Genomic DNA, 21231 nt, shown 5'->3' with positions numbered 1-21231 from the left:
ATGAAATACTAAGACTCTTAACTTTCATATATTTTCCAAGTATTGTTTAATAACTATAACCAGTATTGAACTAGAATGTTCCTATTCTTTGAATATAAAATTAACAATACGTTGATACCTTTAGATTTGAAACTATCCAAAGAGTAATAACAGGTTAAAATATGTATCATTTATATATATAGTCTGACATTTTAATTAAAATCATGTACCAAGAAATGAGTTAGATATCAGGAGAGAACAACAGACTAATGTTAGGAACATCATAGAATGCCAAGAAACAGATGGAATACTAAATAATAATAATATTCAAACACCATTTTTTTCATTGTACAAAATTTTTTAATCATGTATCCTGTAAAAAGCTGCAGTATTATGAATGAATAACATACAACTTGTCAAAAAACAATGGTTCATACAAGTTTCCCTGCCGTTTTAAAACGAGTCAAAGGGGGTGGGGGAGGGGGGAAGACAGTGCTTCAAATTCAAATCAAGCCTTTAAAACTAAGATTTAAAATAAAACATACACAAGTAAGGATAAAGATAATGTAGAGAATATATACACCAATGTCATCATTTTCTTGCCGATCTTCCTCTTCTGGTTTGCGGCTGTATCTCAGGTTCAACATGTGTCTTGGGCTTCTCATTGACCTTTGCACCTCGTCTGGCTTTTTTCATGGGTTGAACTTCGACCACTTCACCTGAGAGATCCTTCTCTTCAGATTTGCTGGTATCATCTTTCTTTTCTTGCTCAACTTGGTCAACAAGCTTTGTCCTTCTGCCTCTAACAGGCTTCCCGGGTGTTGATTTGGGAATGTCAAAGACTTCCATGTCCACCTTCCAGCGAACAGCTCTTTTGTTGGTTTTGGGGTCTTGAGGATCAGCAGCATTTTTAGAATCATCAGGGAGATCTGGCAGGTCATTGCTCACCAGTGGTTTATCTAGTCTGAGTTTTGTCACTGCTGCTGCTACTCTTCTTCCTCTTTTTGGAAGCTCCACTGGGTTTGACACAGGTGAGGAGGGCTTGAGTGTGGGTTCTACGCTGGCCTCCTTAGCAGGGGCAGCAGTAGCTCCTCGGCGTGCTCTCTTGGCTGGATTGACTTGTGAACTCTCATCTTTGATAGATGTTTTGACTCCTCTTCTCCTGACCGCTTTGGTAACTGGAGTATCTGGTTCAATGGCATTTTCAGCTTCTGGCAGGTTTTCAGAATTCTCCTCCAGTACCTCAACAGTGGCTACATCCTCTTCAACAGTCACTCCTCTCCTGCCCTGTCTGGGTTTCCTGGACTGGACAGCGGGAACCTCTTTTACCTCAATAGACTCTGAGATTTCATCATCATGGCATTTCTTGGCCAGTCTTCCTCTCCGTGGTTTTACAGACACAGGGATGATCTCCTGTGGTTCTACAGCAGATTTAACTTCAGCCTCCTGAGGAACGACTACTTCAGCCTGGATTTCTTTTCTTGGCTCAACATCATCTTGCTCCGTCTTCCTGGTTCGTTTCAATTTCTTAATTGGATCATCAGTAAAGGATGACCTGGCCAAATCGGTGCTATTTTTCATGACCTTTTCTTCCTGCTTGGCATTTCGTCCCCTTGTTCTGACTGAAGGCTGCGACTCCTGCTTCGTCTTTACAACAGCTGTGATGTCATTTTGTTCAACAGCATCACATTGTATCTTTCTCCCTTTTCTGGGCTTCTTAGTGACTGTTGTGTGCTGAGGTTCTTGGACGACGGGCTCATCAACCTCAGTTTTCTCTGGCTCTGTCTGAGGCAACTCTGATGCTGGTTTTTGTTTTGTTCTTTTCTCTCTGACTGGTCTCACTGGTGCCATCTGTGTAAATTCATTTTCCTCTTGAGTGGCATGTGAATAAATCTGATCAACCTCATCTTCTGTTTTTTCTGGTTCTGGCTGTGGAGGCTTAACAGATGTTAGTTTTGCTTTTCTACCTCGCGTAGGCTTAACCACAGCTTCCTTTATGACAGAATCATTTTCTTCCTGACTGACATTTCCCACAGCCTTAAGTTCAACCATGTTTTCTTTCTCTGTCTTTGGTGGAACAGAAGGTGTCTGTGTAGCTTTTCTCCCCCGTCTGGGCTTAACAACAGCATTTTCTTCTGTCTTGTTTTCCTCAGCTGTTGGTTGGGTTTCTGCAGATTTCTCTGGAACAACTTCAGAATTGTCATTGGAGTTGGTTTCTTGCAGCCTAACTTTCCTTGCTCGTGTTGTCTGACGAGCAGCAGGCAGCACCACAGCTTCAATTTTCCTCCCTCTTCTTCCTCTGACTGAGGCAGTGATGGTATTGTCTTCCGACATGTCTCCTCCCTCCTGTTTAATTTCGGGCATTTTTGCTCTGGTGCCTGGACCAGATTTTTTCTGAACAATAGATGCATCCTTGTCAGCCTCCACACTAAATAATGTCTCAGTTACTGGGACCTGTGCAGCTGTTTCCATGACTTCTGATAGTTTGTTGTCATCGTTTCCTGTGGGCACTACCTCCACCAAGTCATCACAAAGATCAGTTGCACCTAAAAAAAAACAAAAAAAAAAAAAAACAGCAGAAGATAAGAAAAACAAGTCTCAGAAATAGGTCTGCCAAAAAATAAGAAGAAAAATACCATATATGAAATCAGAAAACAAGTTAGACACAATACCTGTATTCAGGTCTCTCTGCTCTGGCACATACTCATGGATTTCAGGATGCTTTATTTTTCTTCCTCTTTTTGGCTTTGAATCCAGTTTCTCCTCAGGAACCACATGGTCATTTGTAGGAGGGTTGTCTTCCACCGGGAGGTTCTGTTCTCCCTCGGTTTCCACTTCCATCTTGTTTCTAGCCTCTTGCACCATTTCAGCCTCAAGTGCTTTTTCGGCATTTCTCCCTTTTTTAGATTTAATCAAAGATTTCGGGGTGAATTGTTCCACCGCAACCTTGATTTCCTGGGTCTCAGTCTTTGCATTTCTGCTCCTTGTTGTTTGTCTGACAGTAGATGTCACTGTGGCTTCAGGTTTTTTTCCCCTCCTTCCTTTGACTGTAGCAGGTGCTTCGGTGACTTCAGAGCCTAGGGGTATGCTACCCTCAGCTTCGTTGGACTCGGCAGCTCTTGCTCTCTGCCCACGAACAGGTTTCTTCTCAGGGGCATTCTCCACCACTGGACTCATCTGTGTGACAGTATCAACACTTATCTCCTCTTCTGCTCGTTCCTCAGGTACATTCAGAATTTCAGCAGCCTCAATGGGTTCTTCCACAGGGACACTATCAACTACGGTGGTGCCCAAAACAGTTTCTTGGGCAGGAGATGGTTCGCAAGCATCTTCAGGCAACATCTCGCTTGTTTGATCAGAAACTGTAGCTTCTGAAGTGATAACAGAACATTGTTATTTAAAACTGCAACTGTCTGACCTTGACATATACAAAATAGATAATCCTTCTTACCTTGGGGAATGTCTACACCACAATTTGGAACTGCCTGATCTTCAAGCTGTAAATGTAGAGTCAAAAGCAGCAGAGGTAAACATGTGACAATTTTTATTTTTTTTACACGAGTAAAAGTCCAGTTAAAATCTTGTGCGTGTGCTTTTAGTTTTACCTCAACAATGATTGCTTCTGCACGATCAGAAAGTGGTTCTTCCATAAGCTGTTGAAGCCCCTCAAAGTCCTCCACCGGAGCATTACCCCTCTGCTTGGGTGACTTCACAAGTCTCTTAATGCCAAAGTTGTCCTCCACCGGTTCACCTTTTTGTCTGGGAGTTGTCAAGATCCTCTTCACACCAACCATGTCTTCGACTGGAGTACCTTTCTCTTTTGGTGTTTTCATTATTCTCTTCACACCTGTCAGGCATTCCATTTGAGTAGCCTTCACATTTGGTGTCAACATGTCCATCATTTCAGATGCTACTGGACTCATACCCTCAGCCTTGGAAGCGTCAGGAGTCTCGAGTTTTCCTTGAAGGTCTTCTAACACTTTGTCCTCCCACTGAGGAATGTCAAAGATTTCTTTAACTCCAGTAAGGCAATCCCTTGGTTCAGGTTTCTGTTTGGGTGTGACTAGAAGTCTCCCTCTGATGTCCTCCACAGGCTCGATGGTGTCTCTTGGGGTCTTCATGATCCTCTTCACTCCAGTGAGGCAGTCTTTTTGTTCAGGTTTCTGCTTAGGAGTCTTCAAAAGTGTACCTCTCAGATCATCCAAGGGTTCCACCCTAGGCCTTGGAGTCAGAAACAGTGGCTGGTCTGGTTTCTGTTTTGGTGTTTCCACTGGACCTTCACCACTTTGTGGGTCACTTGATTCTTCTTCAGTCTCCAAGACCAGAACGTCATTAACAAAACTTGATTCTTGCTCTTCTTTCAGGAGGCGTTGAACTGCTTCACTGGTAAATCTTCTGCCTCTACCTGTGGATACCACACTTAGAGGCGACACCATCATTTCCCCTGTCAAATAAATTACATTGTTTACATTCCATGAGCATAGGTTCTCAAATTCCCATTTGAAAAAAATAAATTTATTAATTAATCCCTACTTTCCAAATCCAGGGCAACATATTTATCAATCAATCAATGGCAAAAACCTAAACTAATATTAGAATTTTTGTTTTACACATTATGTACAGTAACAAACTAAGTATTACTGACACACGGTACCTGGTTCTTCTGGGGTGTTCAGAACCGAGGGATCAACTACAGGAGTGCTCGGAAGTCCTTTTGGTGACTCAGTGAGACTCTTGTCCATTATAGACTTCCTCTTTCTTCCATGTGCAGGTGTTTTGAACATCTCAGAAATTCCTAAATTTCATTAAAATCAAATATTGATTGTAAGAAAAAAACAATTTAATATGTACTGGTAAGTGCAAAACTGAGAACTAAAAACTAAACTGTTACCTGTCAGATCTTCATCCATCTTCATGATCTTTTTGCCAAGTATAACATTGGTGACCATCCTCGGTGCAGCACCGGTTGGCTGGACAACCTGGCGTTTGTGGGCTCTGCCCACAACAATTGTCATGGGGGAGTCGGCGTGTCCAGTGCTGACATGGTCCTGGAGTTTTCTTGCTGGTGTCTAAAAATTTAAAATAAGTTATTTTACATGTGTTCATCACTATTACTTTAGATTAACTTCAACAGGAAATGTTTTGGACTCTGTGTGAATATTATTTAATATTAATATTATTTATTCATTCAAGAACTTTACCTGGGGTTTAGGTTTTGGACTCTGTGTGAATATTATTTAAGGACCATTCAAGAACTTTACCTGGGGTTTAGTTGCAGCCTTCCTTGTGGGTTTTTTAACAACCTGTTTTTTAGCTAGAGCAACTGCACTGGTCTTAGCTTGTCCAAACTTAACAATGTCTGCAAATGAAGTTTTAACTAAAAGGAGAGAAAAGATGGACAGGGTAATAAATTAAATCAAAGTGACATTGTTCTTTTCAAATGATTCACATTTTTTAAAATTCAGGCACTACATACTTTTCATAGAGGCCCGTGAAATTCCACTTCTCCTCATAACTTTCACAGCACTTATGGAAACAACAGGTGTCTTCTTTGTGGTGCTCCTCATGCTCTTCCTCCTCGGAGTCACACCGACTGCTGGCATTTCTTCAGGGGCGGCATTTTCACTTACTGGAGATGGAGTGCTGATGCGTGACACAGAGAAGCGGCCTTGCACCGTGGGTGTGAAGGTGTCAGGATTAACTGGGGTTTTCCCCGGTGTTGCCTGGCCTGGAGTTTTAGGCTGTTTGTTGGACTGAGGGGTTTCATTCTTGGTTACTCCTCCAGGAGTTTTGGGAGAAGCCTTAGAAGATGGCATTTTGTTTCCAGGAGAAGCAGCCCTGGGAGAAGATGATCTGGATGTGGGCATCTTGGCTCCTGGTGATGCAACCTTGGGAGTATTAGATTTTGGCGATTTCTTCTCAGGTGTAGGAGCTTTTTGTGAAGCTTTTTTGTTTGTTGGTGACTTCTTTGGAGTCTGTTTTTTTGGACTTTCCGCCTTCTGCTGTTCTGTGTCAAACTCCTGATTCAAAGAAGATGCATTCAAGATGCTTAAATGAAAAACATGGTTTTAACGACATGCTTGATGCATAATTTGCCCTTATAATACAGTCTTACCTTCACTAAGCCAATGACTGATGCTCGTCTGAGGAGCGACTGCTTTGATTTCAACAGACACAAGCTCCTCCGTGGAGTAGCCCCTTTACATAATGGAGAGTTGGGGGGCAATCGTTTATCAAATAACTCTGGACTCAAGTAACCTCCAAAAGAAACACGTTTCTTCTTCCCCTGTGGCAATGAAAGTTGCGATGAAAGTTCTCCACTTTTGCGTTTCTTTGGCAGTTGTTTCACTGAGGGAATAAAAAATAAATAATCTTTTCTGTAAATTTTATCAAATACACCTGAATTAAAGCATTGTTAATTAGTATTCACAACAAACACTGACTGTTCATTACCCTTTTCAGCCGTCACCACATTTCTTGGCGATACTCGCCGAGCTTTCTGTGTGCTGGTTGGTTCTTCTTGGTTCTCCGTCATTACAGGATTAGTTGGTGTAACACCTCTACTTTTCCTCCTCATTGGTGATTTTGATTGATCACAAGTTTGCTCAATCACCTCCTGCACAGTAAACTCCTCTGGGGTTGAATTGTTATTCTTCTGAAGAGAAGCAGTTTCAGACTTTGTTACATCCTTGGCTTCTTCAGCTGCAGACACAGGTGTCTTAGTAGAAAGCTCAGAAGACTCTCTCTGCTTCTTCAGAGACCTAGGGGTTCCATTAACAGCATTCTCATCAGCTCCAACCATAACTTTAGCGTCATCTTTCTTAGGGGTGCTTTCACTGCCTGTTGAAGTGGGGGGGTTGCCTTTTTGTTTTGTTTTGGGGGTGCAAAACTTTGTAGCAGGGGTTTGGAGAAGGCTCGTAGTAGAAGATCTCTTTGTGGTCTTGTCATCAAAAGATTTCCTGATCATTTGATACAGGTCATTAAAGGGGGAGATGGTTTTCTGGCTGTCATCCTCCTTGGATTCAAACTCCATGGTTTTTTCCAAGGATCGCTGGATGTTGTCATGATTAGTTCCATCTGTTAAGTGAATTAAAGAAACTCTGCATTAATGACCACATTAAGCTCTTTGTAAATAGTATTTTTTTTTATTATTATTTGAATTATATTCAATTATATTGTCACCTGTAAAAACTTCAGAAACCCTCTTTTCTCCAGTTTCAGCAACTGCATCAACCAGTTGTGAATCTTGAAAAACCTAGACATTAAGCATAATGCTCAGTAAACATGTACTTGGACCACTAGTCAAAAAACAAAAACAAACAACTGTTGAGTATTATAAAGTAGCTCACCTTGAGAGTTTTAGTTTTGCTTCCTGTGGACGATCTCTTCTTTGGTGTCGGTGCTGGAGGATACTCAAATCTAAAATTATATTTAGAGTCAGTGAGTAACATACCCTTAAAATACACCAAATAAGTGTCATATACAGAACACAAGCTAAAGAAACAAAGTTATCAGATACTAACCTGAAAGAACGATCAATAATTGTTATCACATCGCCATGCTTTAAACGTTCAGACTGCTGCAGGATCTCTCCGTTGACCCGTGTTGGATTAACTGAGCTCAAATTTGTCAAAACCACCTGAAATACAAACAGGAGAAATAACTTAATTCTATGTGGTAGGAGCTTTAGGCAGAAGAAAACCACAACCATGGATTTAATTTATTCCTATTACTGCCCTCAATTGACTTTTAAATAAAGGCATAATAAATAAACAAACAAAATACTAATAGTTAGATCAAAAATATTTGAAAATACATATCATATCTCAATTCTTTCCTAGGTTTATTTACCTCCTTATTTTCATTCAGATCAATTCTGCAATGTTCCTTGGACACATGAGGAAGCTGAATACGGATGTGACAATCAGGCCTCCTGTAGAAACAAAGACATAATAAACAAAAACAATTAGAATGTGAAGATGACCTGGTCTAAACTGGGAATATTATGTATTTCAAGGAAAGATGGGCTCAAGTGAGAAGAACACTTAAAAATAGTTTGTCTTTCACAGGGTCAAGAAACACATTTAACATACATACATCATGACCAACTTCAATTTTAAGTCTTTATAAAAAGTTAAACATACTAATAATCAATAATGCTAGCCAAGAGGAAAAACCCATTACTAATCCAAATATTAACATAAGTGTGAGAAAGACTTTAGACTATTGCAGAGATACATTTAAATAATTCAACATTATCAATCCTAAACCACACAAGGAATTACCAAAATGCTGAACAAATTTATTTTACAATGAATAAAATACTTTGCTGTTTATAGTTAGACAATAAGTTAATTGTCTGCTTCGAACGTCTTGTGGAAATCGCCTTCAAAATAAAAGCATTGCAGCCGCATGACGTGTGTGACCAATTTTGATGTTTATTTTGTAATGTAATGGTTGCAACGGAAAAACATACCAGGACCCGGATGTACTACGGAGAATCGCATAACATCCAGATCTGAGTTATGGACTCAAGCATTTAGAGTGAGAATCGGTGCTAGTCTTTTTTAATCGTCTTTTCTTTTTTTAATCGTCTTAACAGATGCTAAGAAAAACATCGGCATAAACGTTCACTTGTGCACGGCTCTTTTTCGTGCAACCATGGCTGGTGGTGAAAGTAAGAAATCAACCAGAAAAAAACAACAGCAGCAACAACAACAACAACAACAACAACGTCGGTCGTTCACAAATGCGAGGAAATTGGAAGTGGTAGCTGTGGCTAAGAAGAAGGGGAACAGAGCCGCTGCACGTGAGGCTGGCGTCGTTGAAAGCATGGTTCGACGCTGGAGGCTGCATGAGGACAAAATAAAGAGCATGTGCCCACAGTTAAGAGCAAACGGGCGGGGTATGAAGTGCCGCTGGCCAGACTTGGAAAGGGAACTGGTATCTTGGATTACTGCACAACGAGATGCTGGGAGAGCTGCGAGTACTATTGCTATACGCCTGAAGGCAATCAACGTGGCCAGGGAAAGGGGCTTAGAAGGTTTTGGGGGCAACCCATCTTGGTGCCAAAGATTTATGAAGAGGAACAATCTTGTAGTCAGAGGTCGAGGCAAGACGGCTCCTGGTCATAAGCTGCCAGAGGACTGGCAGCGGAAAGTAGCAGAATTCACTTTGTTTGTTCAAAGGATTATAACTGAGAACAACTTCACAGCTTGCAATGTGGGCAGCATGGATGAGGTGCCCATGTCCTTTGATGCTCCCATAATCAGAACTGTGGTGACTACCGCTGAGAAAACCGCCAAGGTGACGACTACAGGCCAGGAACGGACAAACTTTACAGTGGTACTGAGTGCCACTGCTGATGGGACCAAGCTGCCTCCGTTCATCATCTTTAAACGTGTTACCATGCCGTCTGAAAACTTCCCCCCAAATTGCATTGTTGTCTGCAACAAAAAGGGGTGGATGAATAAAACAGTCATGCAGGACTGGGTGAATAAATGCTGGAGCAAAAGACCTGTCTCTACCATTGATGACAACAGTATTTTAGTGATGGACTCTATAGTATCCCACAAGAATAGCAATACAAAACGAGTACTGAAGGAGAATAAAACTCAGCTAGCAATCGTCCCAGGGGGGCTCAGCTGCAAACTCCAGCCACTAGATGCTGGGGTAAAGTATGCTTTTAAAGTGTATGCACGCCAGGAGTGGGAGAGTTGGATGGCCTACGGGGAGCACGAGTTCATGTCTGATGGGAGACAAAAAAAGGCCAAGTTCTCAGAGGTGTGCTCCTGGATTGTAAACGCGTGGGCAAAAGTAAAGAAATCCACTGTCGTTAACAGCTTCAGGAAAGTTGGAATCATAACCACTGAACTGACAAATTCAGACTCCACTGACTCCGAGTCAGACTGGGAGAGTGCGCCACCTACTGGGCTTGATGAAAACACTTTGGCTTTATTTCACAGCGACAGTGAAGATAGCGATTTTGAGGGGTTTGCATCGAATGATATCAAGTCAGAAACATCAGAGAAGTACATAAGCGATTTTTAACATTTCTGAAAAATAAAACTTTTGACACTACACAATACTTGTCGTTTATTTAACAACTGTACACAGCAGCTACTGCAACAGCAGTGGGTAATTTAAAACATTTACCATTGAGCATGAAATAAAAGCAGTTCTCTTGCTTCAAATCTTCTGCTGTGGCGAAACCAAAAGTCAGCTATTTGATAATAAATTAAATCTACATCTACATAAATCCATGATAATAATGATATTGGTGGTGGTTATGCTCAACAGTGTTCTACAAGGTGACAAGACAGACATTGGAAGAAAAATGATATACTGCTGAAATGAAAGTTGTTTTTTTTAAATTATGTATGGCATTTCTGTTGTAAGATTTAATGTAAGTCATTTACTACCTGTACATTAGAACACTACGATCCATTAGATTTGTTGATTTAACATTTTCAGTGTAGATGGAGCATAACATTGTTGCCAGTCAGACTTCTGCATACATTTATGTGTTCTGTAACAAAATAATAGCTGAAATTATAGAACACTTTTTAAAAATAAAATACTTAATAAAACGTTTCAATTCTAATTAATTCACTAACTACTGGATTCATCAAAACACGTGCAACAATTTCTTAAATTCATCTCTGCAGTCGTGTACGTGGATTCTGACGAAAGCAACGGATGCTCCGCCCCGAACAAATGGGTTTTTACAACACTTTGGTCACCACGTTGTGTGAAATTACACTGAAGGACGTAACCTGTGTTATGAAACAATAAATGGATGTTTCACATATGTTACAACAGTACCGATCATTTAGACCAATCATGTTGCAAAATACGTTAGAAAATCAGAAGATAAAAAGGTAATAAAATGTGCTTATATTAAAGAACTCACCTTCCAAACAGACAGTTGGCAGTGAGCGGAAACTCGATGCCGTCTGTTCCGCTTCTGTTTATCACCACTATTTTCCCGTGTATCGGCATTATTGTAACCTTACCTGGCGGTGACAGAAAACACATCAAAGCAAGAGGTTTACAAAAAACAAAAATAATTTAATGACATTTAAAATTTTATTTAAAGCACACTCTTTAAAAGCTAGCCCCGACCAAACCTGCCATGCACGAGTTGGACTGATTGACCAGTGACTAGTCTCCTTGACCTGGTCAGATTTAAACGAACAGGCCGACTTTAGGTTACTAGTTAAAACACAACACACCACGTGTAAGGACACATCGACAGTAAAACTGGCCAAGACGATACGTTGAAGAATCGCCACGACGTTCTTATTTATTAAATATGATTTCGCACATAAGTAAAGTACATAGAACGTAAAATATGCGTCACACAAGAAACGCCGTAGTCACACTATAAATGATAAGAAAGCAAAACGAAAGGTTTTTGGCTTTACCTGTATCTCCGTTCACAAATGCGATGGCTTCTTGAAATCCATAAACTTCGACAGAATCGCGTCGAAGATTAATTAAACTACAATAGCATATCAACCTATAAAAGTACAGTTAGTTTTCACCGAACACCTCAGTGAAGACGGTTGACTGACTACTAACCGAGGACATGCAGCGGTTCCTTGTCCACTCTCGCCTCCTTCAGAGTTACTACAGTGTCACTCCGCCAAACTACAGTTACGCGTTAAACCTCTCAAAATAAACTGACTCACATGTGTTTTTTGGTTCAAGTATTATATTGTGTAATTAATTTGTATGTCTCCTTATTAATTCTTTTTTATTTGAATGAAATGTGTATTTGACGTTTACCAAGAGGGACTACTTTGTTTACAATGTAGCGGAAGGATACCATGGCTCTATCGTCAACGAAGTTTAAAAATATTTAAATTTCCGCGCGAAGCTCTATGATTGGACCAAGTGTCACCATCTACGTAAGAGGTTAGCGTACAATAAGGCCAATAACCGGGCTTCTGTGAACAACGTATGTTACCTCCTGAAGTCATGTCAGGCTCCAGTGGTATCTGTCTAATTTAGTTTTTACAGCAGATAAATAATAATGTTGATTAAACATTTTACTTGTTGAGTTTAAACACACATTTGTGCTTTTACATTCACAGCATACACTGTTTTTACACGTAGGTGTCCTTACGGTAAAAAAAAAAAAAAAAAACTCAAGAAGTTACCAATACTTTGATTTACCAGGCTCTTGGAAGCATTTGATAATCCATAATGTATTTACAGCTGCCGAAGATCTAGAAATGATAATATTTAGCCAAAACATAGAATTCGTAAAGGGAAGCAAAAAAAAAGCTAACAGATAACTAAAATAAAAAACAAACTAAACTAAAAGGCAAACGTAATTAGTGTTTTGATAATTTCTTTCAAAGTTATTTGTTAGTTCCGTAATATAATTATATTAAAAAAATCAATTTAATGTTCATGTCTGATGATTATTTAGTAATATATTTTGTACTTTTGTTTTAAAGTTTAGCTTTGTTATACAGCGCCCTCCAATGGTAACAAAATATATATTTTGTATAATTTAAACCTCTAGAAAATGACAGATTTATCGTTGTTGACGTGACAAAAACCTGTTGCAGAAGAGATGGAGAGCGAGAGACAAGCAGGACACACAGACACCATTTAATAATTATTAAATGTTCATTTTATTTTTAATCTTTTTTTGTTTGTTTTTTTCTCTTTTTTCCAAAGTCGCTTGATAATCTTGACAAAATTGCAACATATTTCCATATTTCTAAAACTTGACAGGTGCGTCTGTTGCTATTCCAGATTAGCTGTGGAGGGAGACGTTGTGCGCCGGTCTGGACATGTTAAGTCCTAAAATGATGAAAAAGCAGCTTTAACCGTACAAATTAAAATAACACATGAATGACTCAGAGAGGGTAGAGAAAGAGAGAGACAGAGTGAGAGAGAGAGAGGGTCCACACTGGCATCCCATGTCGTAATGTTGTGTGGTCCATGTCTCTCAACACAAGTACTGGTCTGCCAGGCAAAAGTAAAGTGAGTGATTGAAGAAAATCCAGGGGCTCAGTAGCAGACGTTTGTTTGTTTGTGCATCCGTGATTGGAGGGTTAAGGGCTGCAGCACAGAACATTTACAAGGAACAGGCCAAGCACACAAAATTGATTCCTTCCTGAGACATTGGATGTGTACAGTAATGATGGTCTCGATGACGTGTGTTGACGACTGTGAAGGCGATTTGGCTTTTGGGTGAGTCACAGGGTCCAAGGTTGCTCTGGATTCGGCCAAAAAAAGTCACAAATTGATTGTTTGTTTGTTTTTTAAACCACAGGGAGATTTGTGTTGACCAAAATCACATTAGGGAGCTTCACTGTTCTGGCCTCTGACTGAGCAGAGGGATTACAACAGTCCCATCTACTACAGATCCACTCAGGGCGTGTTTAGCACAGTGTGCGTATAAACACTCTTCACAATTGACCTCTCCCTGACGCTGCAGCTCGCTCACACCTCACAGTGTTTTGCGTGGCGTCGAGCCTGCCGTACTCACAACGCCATCTCTTCTTAATATATGGCCCAAAAAAGCTCTGCCCCAACTGGAGTGCTTTTTTTTCTTTCTATTGTTTGTCAAAAAATAACTAAAGTGAGGGTGGGGGGCAAAGGTTGAAACTGTTTGTGAAAAACCACAATCTGAACAGCCAGTGATTGGTTAAGGGTCTGCCCAGTATTTAGTAGGACACAAAACACGATAGAACATCCTTCAGTAAAATGTGCTCAAAATGTCTTTTTTTCCATTGACTCACAAACCTATGAACAAAAAAACACAGAAGGTTTAAAAAAAAAAATCAGGTGAAGCCTAAAACTCTTCATAGTTTTAAAGAAATGAATACAGCTTATATACACAAACTCAAAGGCTACTTAAAATACACCTTAAAAATGAATCTTCATTAATTTGATTTCTTGAAAGGACCTGTGACCACATCATATCATACAACTGAGTTCATACAATCATTTTTTTTCCATTCTCTTGGAAGCGACACAAAAAGAAAATAAGGAAAACAAATCCAACCTGGAATAGTAGGTGTAATTCATTGCGACTTGTTTTCTGTGCAGATGTGTGAGTGAGTGTGTGTGTGTGTATAGACTGGAGAGACGTGGGTTTGTCCTCTGCTTCTCATTAACCACAAAGATGTGGACAGCCGATCAAACTCAAACGTCTCTCCTCATTCTCTTGATGAGTGTGATAGGATTGAAACAGTGAAGCCTTACAACAACTTCTAATCTCAGAAAACACGTCGTCTTGTCCATCTGCTGTCCCACATTGGACATGTCCATCATAATAAGTTCCTTAACTTTTCTATATATATTTTATATATCTTTTTTTGTATGAAATCTGTTCTTTGAAGGTGGTTAAAAAGAGGGAAGACCCAGAGTCTTTGAGGAGGAGGGTCTTCTGCAGTCTGCCTCAGAGTACGACCAAAACAAAGTGTCTGGTGTTTATTTAAATCAGTTCATACACATTATTTTTCTTGTCCAAACATTTGTCCTACACTCTCCGACCAGACTCAGCTCCATCACACACTGGTCTCTGCCTCGTCCAGGTTTAGTCTCTATTAGTCTTTCCAAGAACAGTAAAGAGGATGAGGAGGAAAATGGTAGGACGTGGAGGAGTTATCATCATCATCAGCAGTGTTAACGGTGTGGTCTCCAGGAGGCGCCCCGTCTCCTCCCTGGCCAGCCCTGACTTTACCTCACCCTCAAGCCAGGACGGTGTTCCAGAGTGAGAGAAAGCAGATGAGGAGGTGGGGAATCTCTGTGATAGGAGAGGGAGGAGGTTGGCTCTGCAGGTCTCCTGTTTTCAGCAGTCACAGTCAGGGCCTTCCTCCTTCGCTCCTCCTCCTCCTCAGGACATTGAAAGGAGGAGGAGAGAGAGCACTGTGAGGAAAAATAAAAAGAGCGAGCCAGTTCCACTGCCTACTACGGTGAATGTGTGGCTGGACTGCTTTGGGCAGAGCTTGGGGAGAGACTGGAGCTGCAACTACCAGGGGGGGCGCCACTGGCACGACTACCCGTGGCCCCACTCTCCAGACCTTCAGAGTTTTCTAGCATCTCCTGGATGAGAGGGGGCATGGAGCCAGGAATCTCCATCTTCAGGGTGATGACCCGTTCAGCTCCTATAGAAGAGACAAAGAATGAAGCAGTGGTATTATGAACAGGCAGTCAAGATGTAGTCTTAGTCTCTGGACCAAACTGTAACTTAATCTTAGTCTCAGCCCAGCCAACAGACCTGTTAGGGGTTTAGTCAACAAAATATCACTGGTTAAATTGTGTAAATATACTTAGTATATAGACTTAGTCGACTGATGTGTAATATTTTTATGTTTAATAAATGTACTTATCTTTGTTTCTAAGATCTTGATTCGACAGAAAACTGTTTCAACAAAGATAATTATTTCTATTATTTATTAATAATTATTTAATATACTTTATTATCACACCTAAACACCAATTATACAGTGTTGTGTGACATGGCCTTGTTAGTCAGTCACTACCTGACCTAGTATTTAACATATCTGTATTTGTCCTGTGGTTTTTAACAACATAACAACACAAACAAACTGTTTCTGAATGAAACCGTGCTGTCCAGAGTGTAACGCTGACCTTTAGCACTGATGCTCCTCAGGTCGGTGATCTTCATCAGCATCTTGGGGAACATGTGCGGTTTGTGGGGCCTCCTTTTCCTCACGTAAATTTTCAGCGCCTCCAGTAGAGGCTCCTGAAGGACGTCCACTTTATCCGCCTGCTCCAAGTCCTGGCGATCTGTTGAGGAAGAGTCGACACAACATGTAGTTACTCTACCAAGTGTAATAACGACACTCAGCCACTAGGTGGGGGTCAACGACAAGGCATAAGACAGAATCCCTGCTTCACATTATTTTCACCATTTTCATTATTGTGGGCTTTAGTTTCTTTTTAAAGACCCTGTTATACCTCCACACAGCAAACAGATGGCGCTGAGGAGCCCTGTCTCTGCATCGTCCATCTCCAGAGGAAGAAGCTGATTGGCAAATGCAAAAACCAAGTCAGTGAGGGGACCGAAGCCGGCATTGTGCATCTGGGTCCGGTTTAACGTGAGTCCATCGGAGAAGGTCATGGTGTCCTGCTCTGGCGTGTAGCGTGTACAGATCCGCAGTATCTGTGGAGTGACAGTGCAGTACTGTTAATTACTAGTACTGCAGGCTGAAACGTAAGGAGCTACTGAAGAAAGTCACCAGTCAGTGCTTCTCACCAGGATGTCGAGACAGGCTGCTTTGAGGAGAGTGATCTGGTCAGCGATGGTGAGCGTGGTGAAGCCTGGCAGCTGCTTGGCGAACTCCACCGTCTTGATGATGCACTTGGTGGAGAGCTCGCTGAATTTGTCCCACAGATCTACATCCAAGGACACGCGTCGTTCTGAGCTGTTAGTCTGTGGAGGCGGAGAGAATTGTGGGAAGTTTTACATGACTGAGGAAAGATGCTGGTCATCCAGAGTTCACCAGATGAGAAAAAACAGAGTCATGTGACACAGATAGTACTGACCGTAGTGTATTTGCCCAGCTGGCAGAGAGAGGGGAAAGTCTCCTGGTGGGCCTTGCGGACCCTGTCGATCATCTGCTCCGTGTCAGGAGTCATCACGTAGCTCTCCGTGCACTCCTGCTTCTTCTCATCCTTTTTCTTCTTGTTCCTGTCGTTCCTCACTGCTGCAGAGAGAAAACAAACAGAAGAGCAATCGACATCAGCCTGACATTCTCAGGAATTCATGACATGACAGCGGTTTTATGACCACTGATTGTAAATAAGACATGGATGGATGGATTCTTGAAAAATATTTGATGATGATGTGATCTTAATAAAGTACAATCCCATTTAGAGGAAAATGAAGAATACAGATCAATATGGCAGACTAATAGAAACCTGGGGTTTTAGGAAACAGGGTAGATGATGAAGCTGGACTGTTCTTATTGGCCACTCACATTTATCAGTTCTTCATCACTACACCGAGTACAGGACTCAGCTGCTCCATGGAACATTTTACTCTCAACTGGATCGTACAACACACATCATTGTGCTTTGGACCTTAAACTTGTGGTCTTTTTCTGGGGCTCCAGCACAGCCTGGATATTATCACAGTATTAAAACAAACAGACGCTGGAGAAAAAGTCATTGGCAGGAAAAAAATGTTGTGTCTGTGGCAGCGAGAACAGCTTCACTCCTTTTATCTAACGTTAGAAGATTAATGCACTGAGACAGCTTCGGTAATAGTGGGGGGTGGGTGGGTGGGGGGCTTGAAATAATCCAGTGTCATTTCCCTCTGGGCAATCTGGATGAGAATAGTCGGCTCAGCCCAAATGACAAAAACCACTAGGCGTGGGTGTTTAGCATTGGAATCCCATTATCGGCTGGATTCATTTCTGCCAGCCCATCCACACTGGGGTGCAGTTTGCCCACCTCTTGCTTGTGTATGTGCGTGTTAAGGGAGGGGGGTGGGTTTGGGCGAGATGGGCTGCTACTTGATAAATAGCGGAGGGGGAAGGAGCTATCCATAAGGCTGACAAATAGCCACAACTTTCATTAGAGGTCTGGGCTAATCTAATAACATAATATGACAAATATCCTGCCTCTAATGGTTTTAAAAGGAGTCGGCTGCTCGGCCTGTGGAGGAGAAAACCCTCCCAGCATTCTCCGCCTCACCCTCTGTGTAACATATTTCTCTGCCTCTCTTGGTTATAAAGCACACTCTCATGCTCCTGATTGTACTTGGTTTCATTTTCCATGCGAGCCATCTCTCTTTTTCAAAATTGCATTGCCTTTGCTTTAAAGCCTTTCTCATAAAACCATCTTCATCATTTTTCCATCTCAACCTCCCCTTGGGGTAGCCCAATTTCCCTCCCGGCAACTGACCCGAGATCAGATTTTCCTGGTCTTAATCCTAACCTGGACCATTAAGGGGCCAGAGCGCGGCGGCTGATGGGAGATCAGTGTCTTTGAAAGGGGTGGGGGGACTGGCCTGGGGCCAGGCAGGGCTGCGCTACCCAGAGCTGATGCTCATTCGTCAGCCCACAGACAGGTCTCCCAGACTGGGGGAACATGAAGGGGAAGGAGCCAAGGCGGAGGCTGGGAGTCTGCTGCAGCGCCGTGTTACTGCTAAGCACTGTTTGCTAAAACAAGAGACTGAGATGACCCTGCTGTGCACATGGTAATACATCGTTTCCCAGAAATTCAACTGCACTCGTGTGGCGATCCAGCGTCTCTGCAGTTGAAGCACCGCATGGAGTCGTGCAGCAGTAAAAGCGTGACAGTGGATAAATCAGAAACAGCACGTTTCGCTGTAACGACAGCCTTTTAAAGTGACACCAGTGAAAACAGGGAAATCAGTGAGACGATTTCTACTCACACTCACCTCAGTGGGCTGATTATGACTGTGAGAGGAAATGCCTTCAGTCTAAAAGACACATCTACACAGACATGCTCATGTTGGTATTTACACACACTGTGGGGAAGAGTGGCCATTACACTGAAGCACTTCCAGCTGCATCTCAACACCCAGCATGCCTTTGTGGACGTTTCAACTTCAGGTCAGTGGCCCGGCTTGAGGACTGTAAGTCAGTCAACGACTGACACAACAGACAAACAGACTGCAGACTCATTAATGTCGTTGAGGAAAATGACTCAGTGAAGTTTTAAAGAAACTCTATGTAGCTTTTATAACAATGACTAAACTCCACCAACTCCATGAAGGTAACTGTTGAGTTACACTATATATACTTTTCTTGACATTTTCCCATATTAATACCTCCATCTTTTTTGTTTGTTTACTAATGTACATTTATCTGGATCAATCCTGATTAATTGTGATTCATTATAAAGAGAATTAATCATGAAGAATAGTGATTCCTACAGAGCTAACATGTGATTAATGGGATTTGGAATTCTAATTGTTTGACAGCCCAAAAAAATCCATAATAAATGTGCTGTTTGGTTCTTGGGGGTTCACCGAGGACTACAGAAGCCTCTGCCCTGTTCTTATACACAGTCTATTATTCAGACACATCAAAAGTGGTGAGTGAGCAGCTGAATTTATCTGGGCCAGACGGTTTGATTCTGAATCGCCGTCCTGTCAGTCAAGAGAGGGGGGAGGAGCCGAGTGTCCAGAAAAAAACAATCGATGTCCAATTAATTCACAAATAAAAGTGGGCCATCCCGTGTGCCCAGACATAACTCGCACTGACAAATTGGCAGCACAATCATAAGCCGCACAACACAATTTAATGAAGTCATTAAAGAACTATTAGGCACGACTGGCGATCTGTCATGGAGAATTGCCACATGCAATAACTTGAAGGAAGAGGGGGAGGAGGTGGGGGTGGTGGCGAGGAGCTCAAATGAATGATATACTACCTTCCATCTTTATTGTGTGTGAGTGAGTGTGTGCATTCTGACGTTTGTGTTAACTCGGAGCACTGCATCTTTCAAAGGCATTATGAGAATATGAATGCTAATGGCTGCCCTGCATCCTGAATTGTTTGTGGTTCATGTACACTGCATCAGAATGATTTACAGGAGCTGCTGTTAAATGTGCACTGAATTCAATACACACACACACACACACACACACACAGATAGTAGGCTATCATTCAATCATTTGTTTGCATAGCAGATTTCGGTGTGCAGTTAATAGACTATTTCTGTTACTGCCTCAGTGTGTGTGTGTGTGTGTGTGTGTGTGTGTGTTTGTGTACAAGACAGAGAGGTGGGGAGAAAGGGGATAATTCGTGTGAGGAAAATTAAAGTGGTGGCAGCTCGTCCATCACAGAGATTAAATTCAATGGAAAGATAAAAATGTCAATGTTCCCCCCTGTGCTCCTGCTGCTGGCAGCACAGAGCCACCGTTAGACAGTGATGAAACTTTCTCCCTCCCTCTGTCCTCCAGCCCCTCTCTCTCTCAGCCCTGTATCACCCCCTTCACTTCAACTGCAGAGCTCCACCCCCTTCCACACTCTGTTCTGTTCTTCCCAGTACTGTACTGTACTGTACTGTACTGTACTGTACTGTTCTGTACTGTTATGTTCTGTGCTGTTCTTCATCATTCTTTCCCTCGTCTTATATTACTTTTATTACTCTTGCCCCCGTCACAGGTTAAACTCCGTCCTTGAAGAACACATGGGGGCAATAGTTCTAAGATCCTGGCACAAAAATAGGGAGATGATGATAAGGACAGGAAGGTACTGAGGGGGTGGTGGCTGCTGCTGCTGATCTGAACCGGAACATAAACACATTGTGAAGGATCTGAATCATACAATCAGCCCCTAGGAACAACAAAATACAGAGACTGGGAAAATAGCCAGCAGCTGAATTTAATGTGTTGTAGCATTAAAACAACTGAACATTGCTGAAAATGTGCTCACGCTACAGGTTTGTTACACTTTTGATGAACCCATGTGTGATTAACATTAAATAATCAAGGGTCATTTTTTGCCTGAGCAACAACACCAACGGTCAGCTCTGCATCTCCAGTCCAACTTTCAAGGAAATGAGTTCATGTTTCCTTGAACATGAAACAGACTCTTCAGATGAGACTCCATGTTAGTCCTCACTACTTCAGCCTGACTTACTCCCATTCACAGCACTCTTCCTCTGCCACCTTGCTTGGCATTGCCACCTGGCAGCGAGCCTGGCACTTTTGTCTGGAGCTGTCTGCAGGCAGACGTAAGGTCACACAGCCGTCCCCCAGTGCAGACCGAGGGGGGGACGTCCACCTTCTGGGACACTGTATGTGGTTTAAGTGAAGCTGTCAGAGCCTATTTACATTTCAGCTTTTTTTTTTCTGCACAACAGTTTGTGCCAGTCACCTTGTTTACACTTGAAATTATGCGTGTGAGTGTGTTTGTCCGTGTGCGTGTGTGTGCCAGAGAGACTCCCTGCCGACCCCAGATGGCCATGCTGTCCCTCCTCACCAACCCTGACCAGTAACACCAGTCAAAGTCACTTCCACTGACACAAAAGGAGCAATCTGTACAATCAGGATGAGACTCTGAGAGAGTTTTGACTTCATTTTTCCGACAACGGTGGTCAATATCTTTCCCATACGAACATTTCCAATCTTGACAACTGCCAGGAAACCGATTCAGGCCAGTTTTTTCAATTACTCAGTACCGCCTCTTCGCCACTAGATGGCTCTCCAGCACCAGTCTTGGCCTCTGCTCTGTACTCGGAGAGCGTGTGGGTGTTTGTGTGTAAAAGACTGGGCTGCTG

The 21231-nt window shown here is 42.0% G+C and overlaps 1 protein-coding gene across 7 annotated transcripts in view; it reads right to left on the bottom strand.

Annotated features, from left to right (window-relative positions):
• Positions 1–316: 316 nt before the first annotated feature.
• The window catches only part of LOC103381752 (retinoic acid receptor alpha), a 176290-nt gene continuing 155375 nt past the window's right edge, over positions 317–21231 (bottom strand). For 5 of the 7 annotated variants that reach the window (XM_025057418.1, XM_017034297.2, XM_025057420.1 and 2 more), the window contains 5 exons: positions 16519–16679; positions 16229–16405; positions 15931–16135; positions 15601–15759; positions 12603–15113 (listed from right to left, as the gene is read on the bottom strand). In XM_025057418.1, coding sequence (XP_024913186.1) covers positions 14917–15113; positions 15601–15759; positions 15931–16135; positions 16229–16405; positions 16519–16679 — 899 coding nt within the window. In that variant the 3' untranslated portion in view covers positions 12603–14916. Of the gene's footprint in view, positions 2526–2651; positions 3351–3430; positions 3477–3584; positions 4424–4633; positions 4775–4870; positions 5049–5240; positions 5357–5455; positions 6000–6094; positions 6328–6432; positions 7057–7161; positions 7235–7328; positions 7399–7502; positions 7619–7830; positions 7913–10891; positions 10995–11405; positions 11607–12602; positions 15114–15600; positions 15760–15930; positions 16136–16228; positions 16406–16518; positions 16680–21231 lie in introns of those variants that run through there. The other 2 variants (XM_008314266.3, XM_008314268.3) reach the window with 2 other exon arrangements.

The sequence above is a fragment of the Cynoglossus semilaevis genome, chromosome 8, assembly GCF_000523025.1.
Source record: "Cynoglossus semilaevis isolate Cse_v1.0 chromosome 8, Cse_v1.0, whole genome shotgun sequence".
Lineage (NCBI taxonomy): Eukaryota > Metazoa > Chordata > Actinopteri > Pleuronectiformes > Cynoglossidae > Cynoglossus > Cynoglossus semilaevis.
The sequence above is the reverse complement of the archived record's forward strand: the minus strand, read 5'-3'. Positions and strand labels throughout refer to the sequence as shown.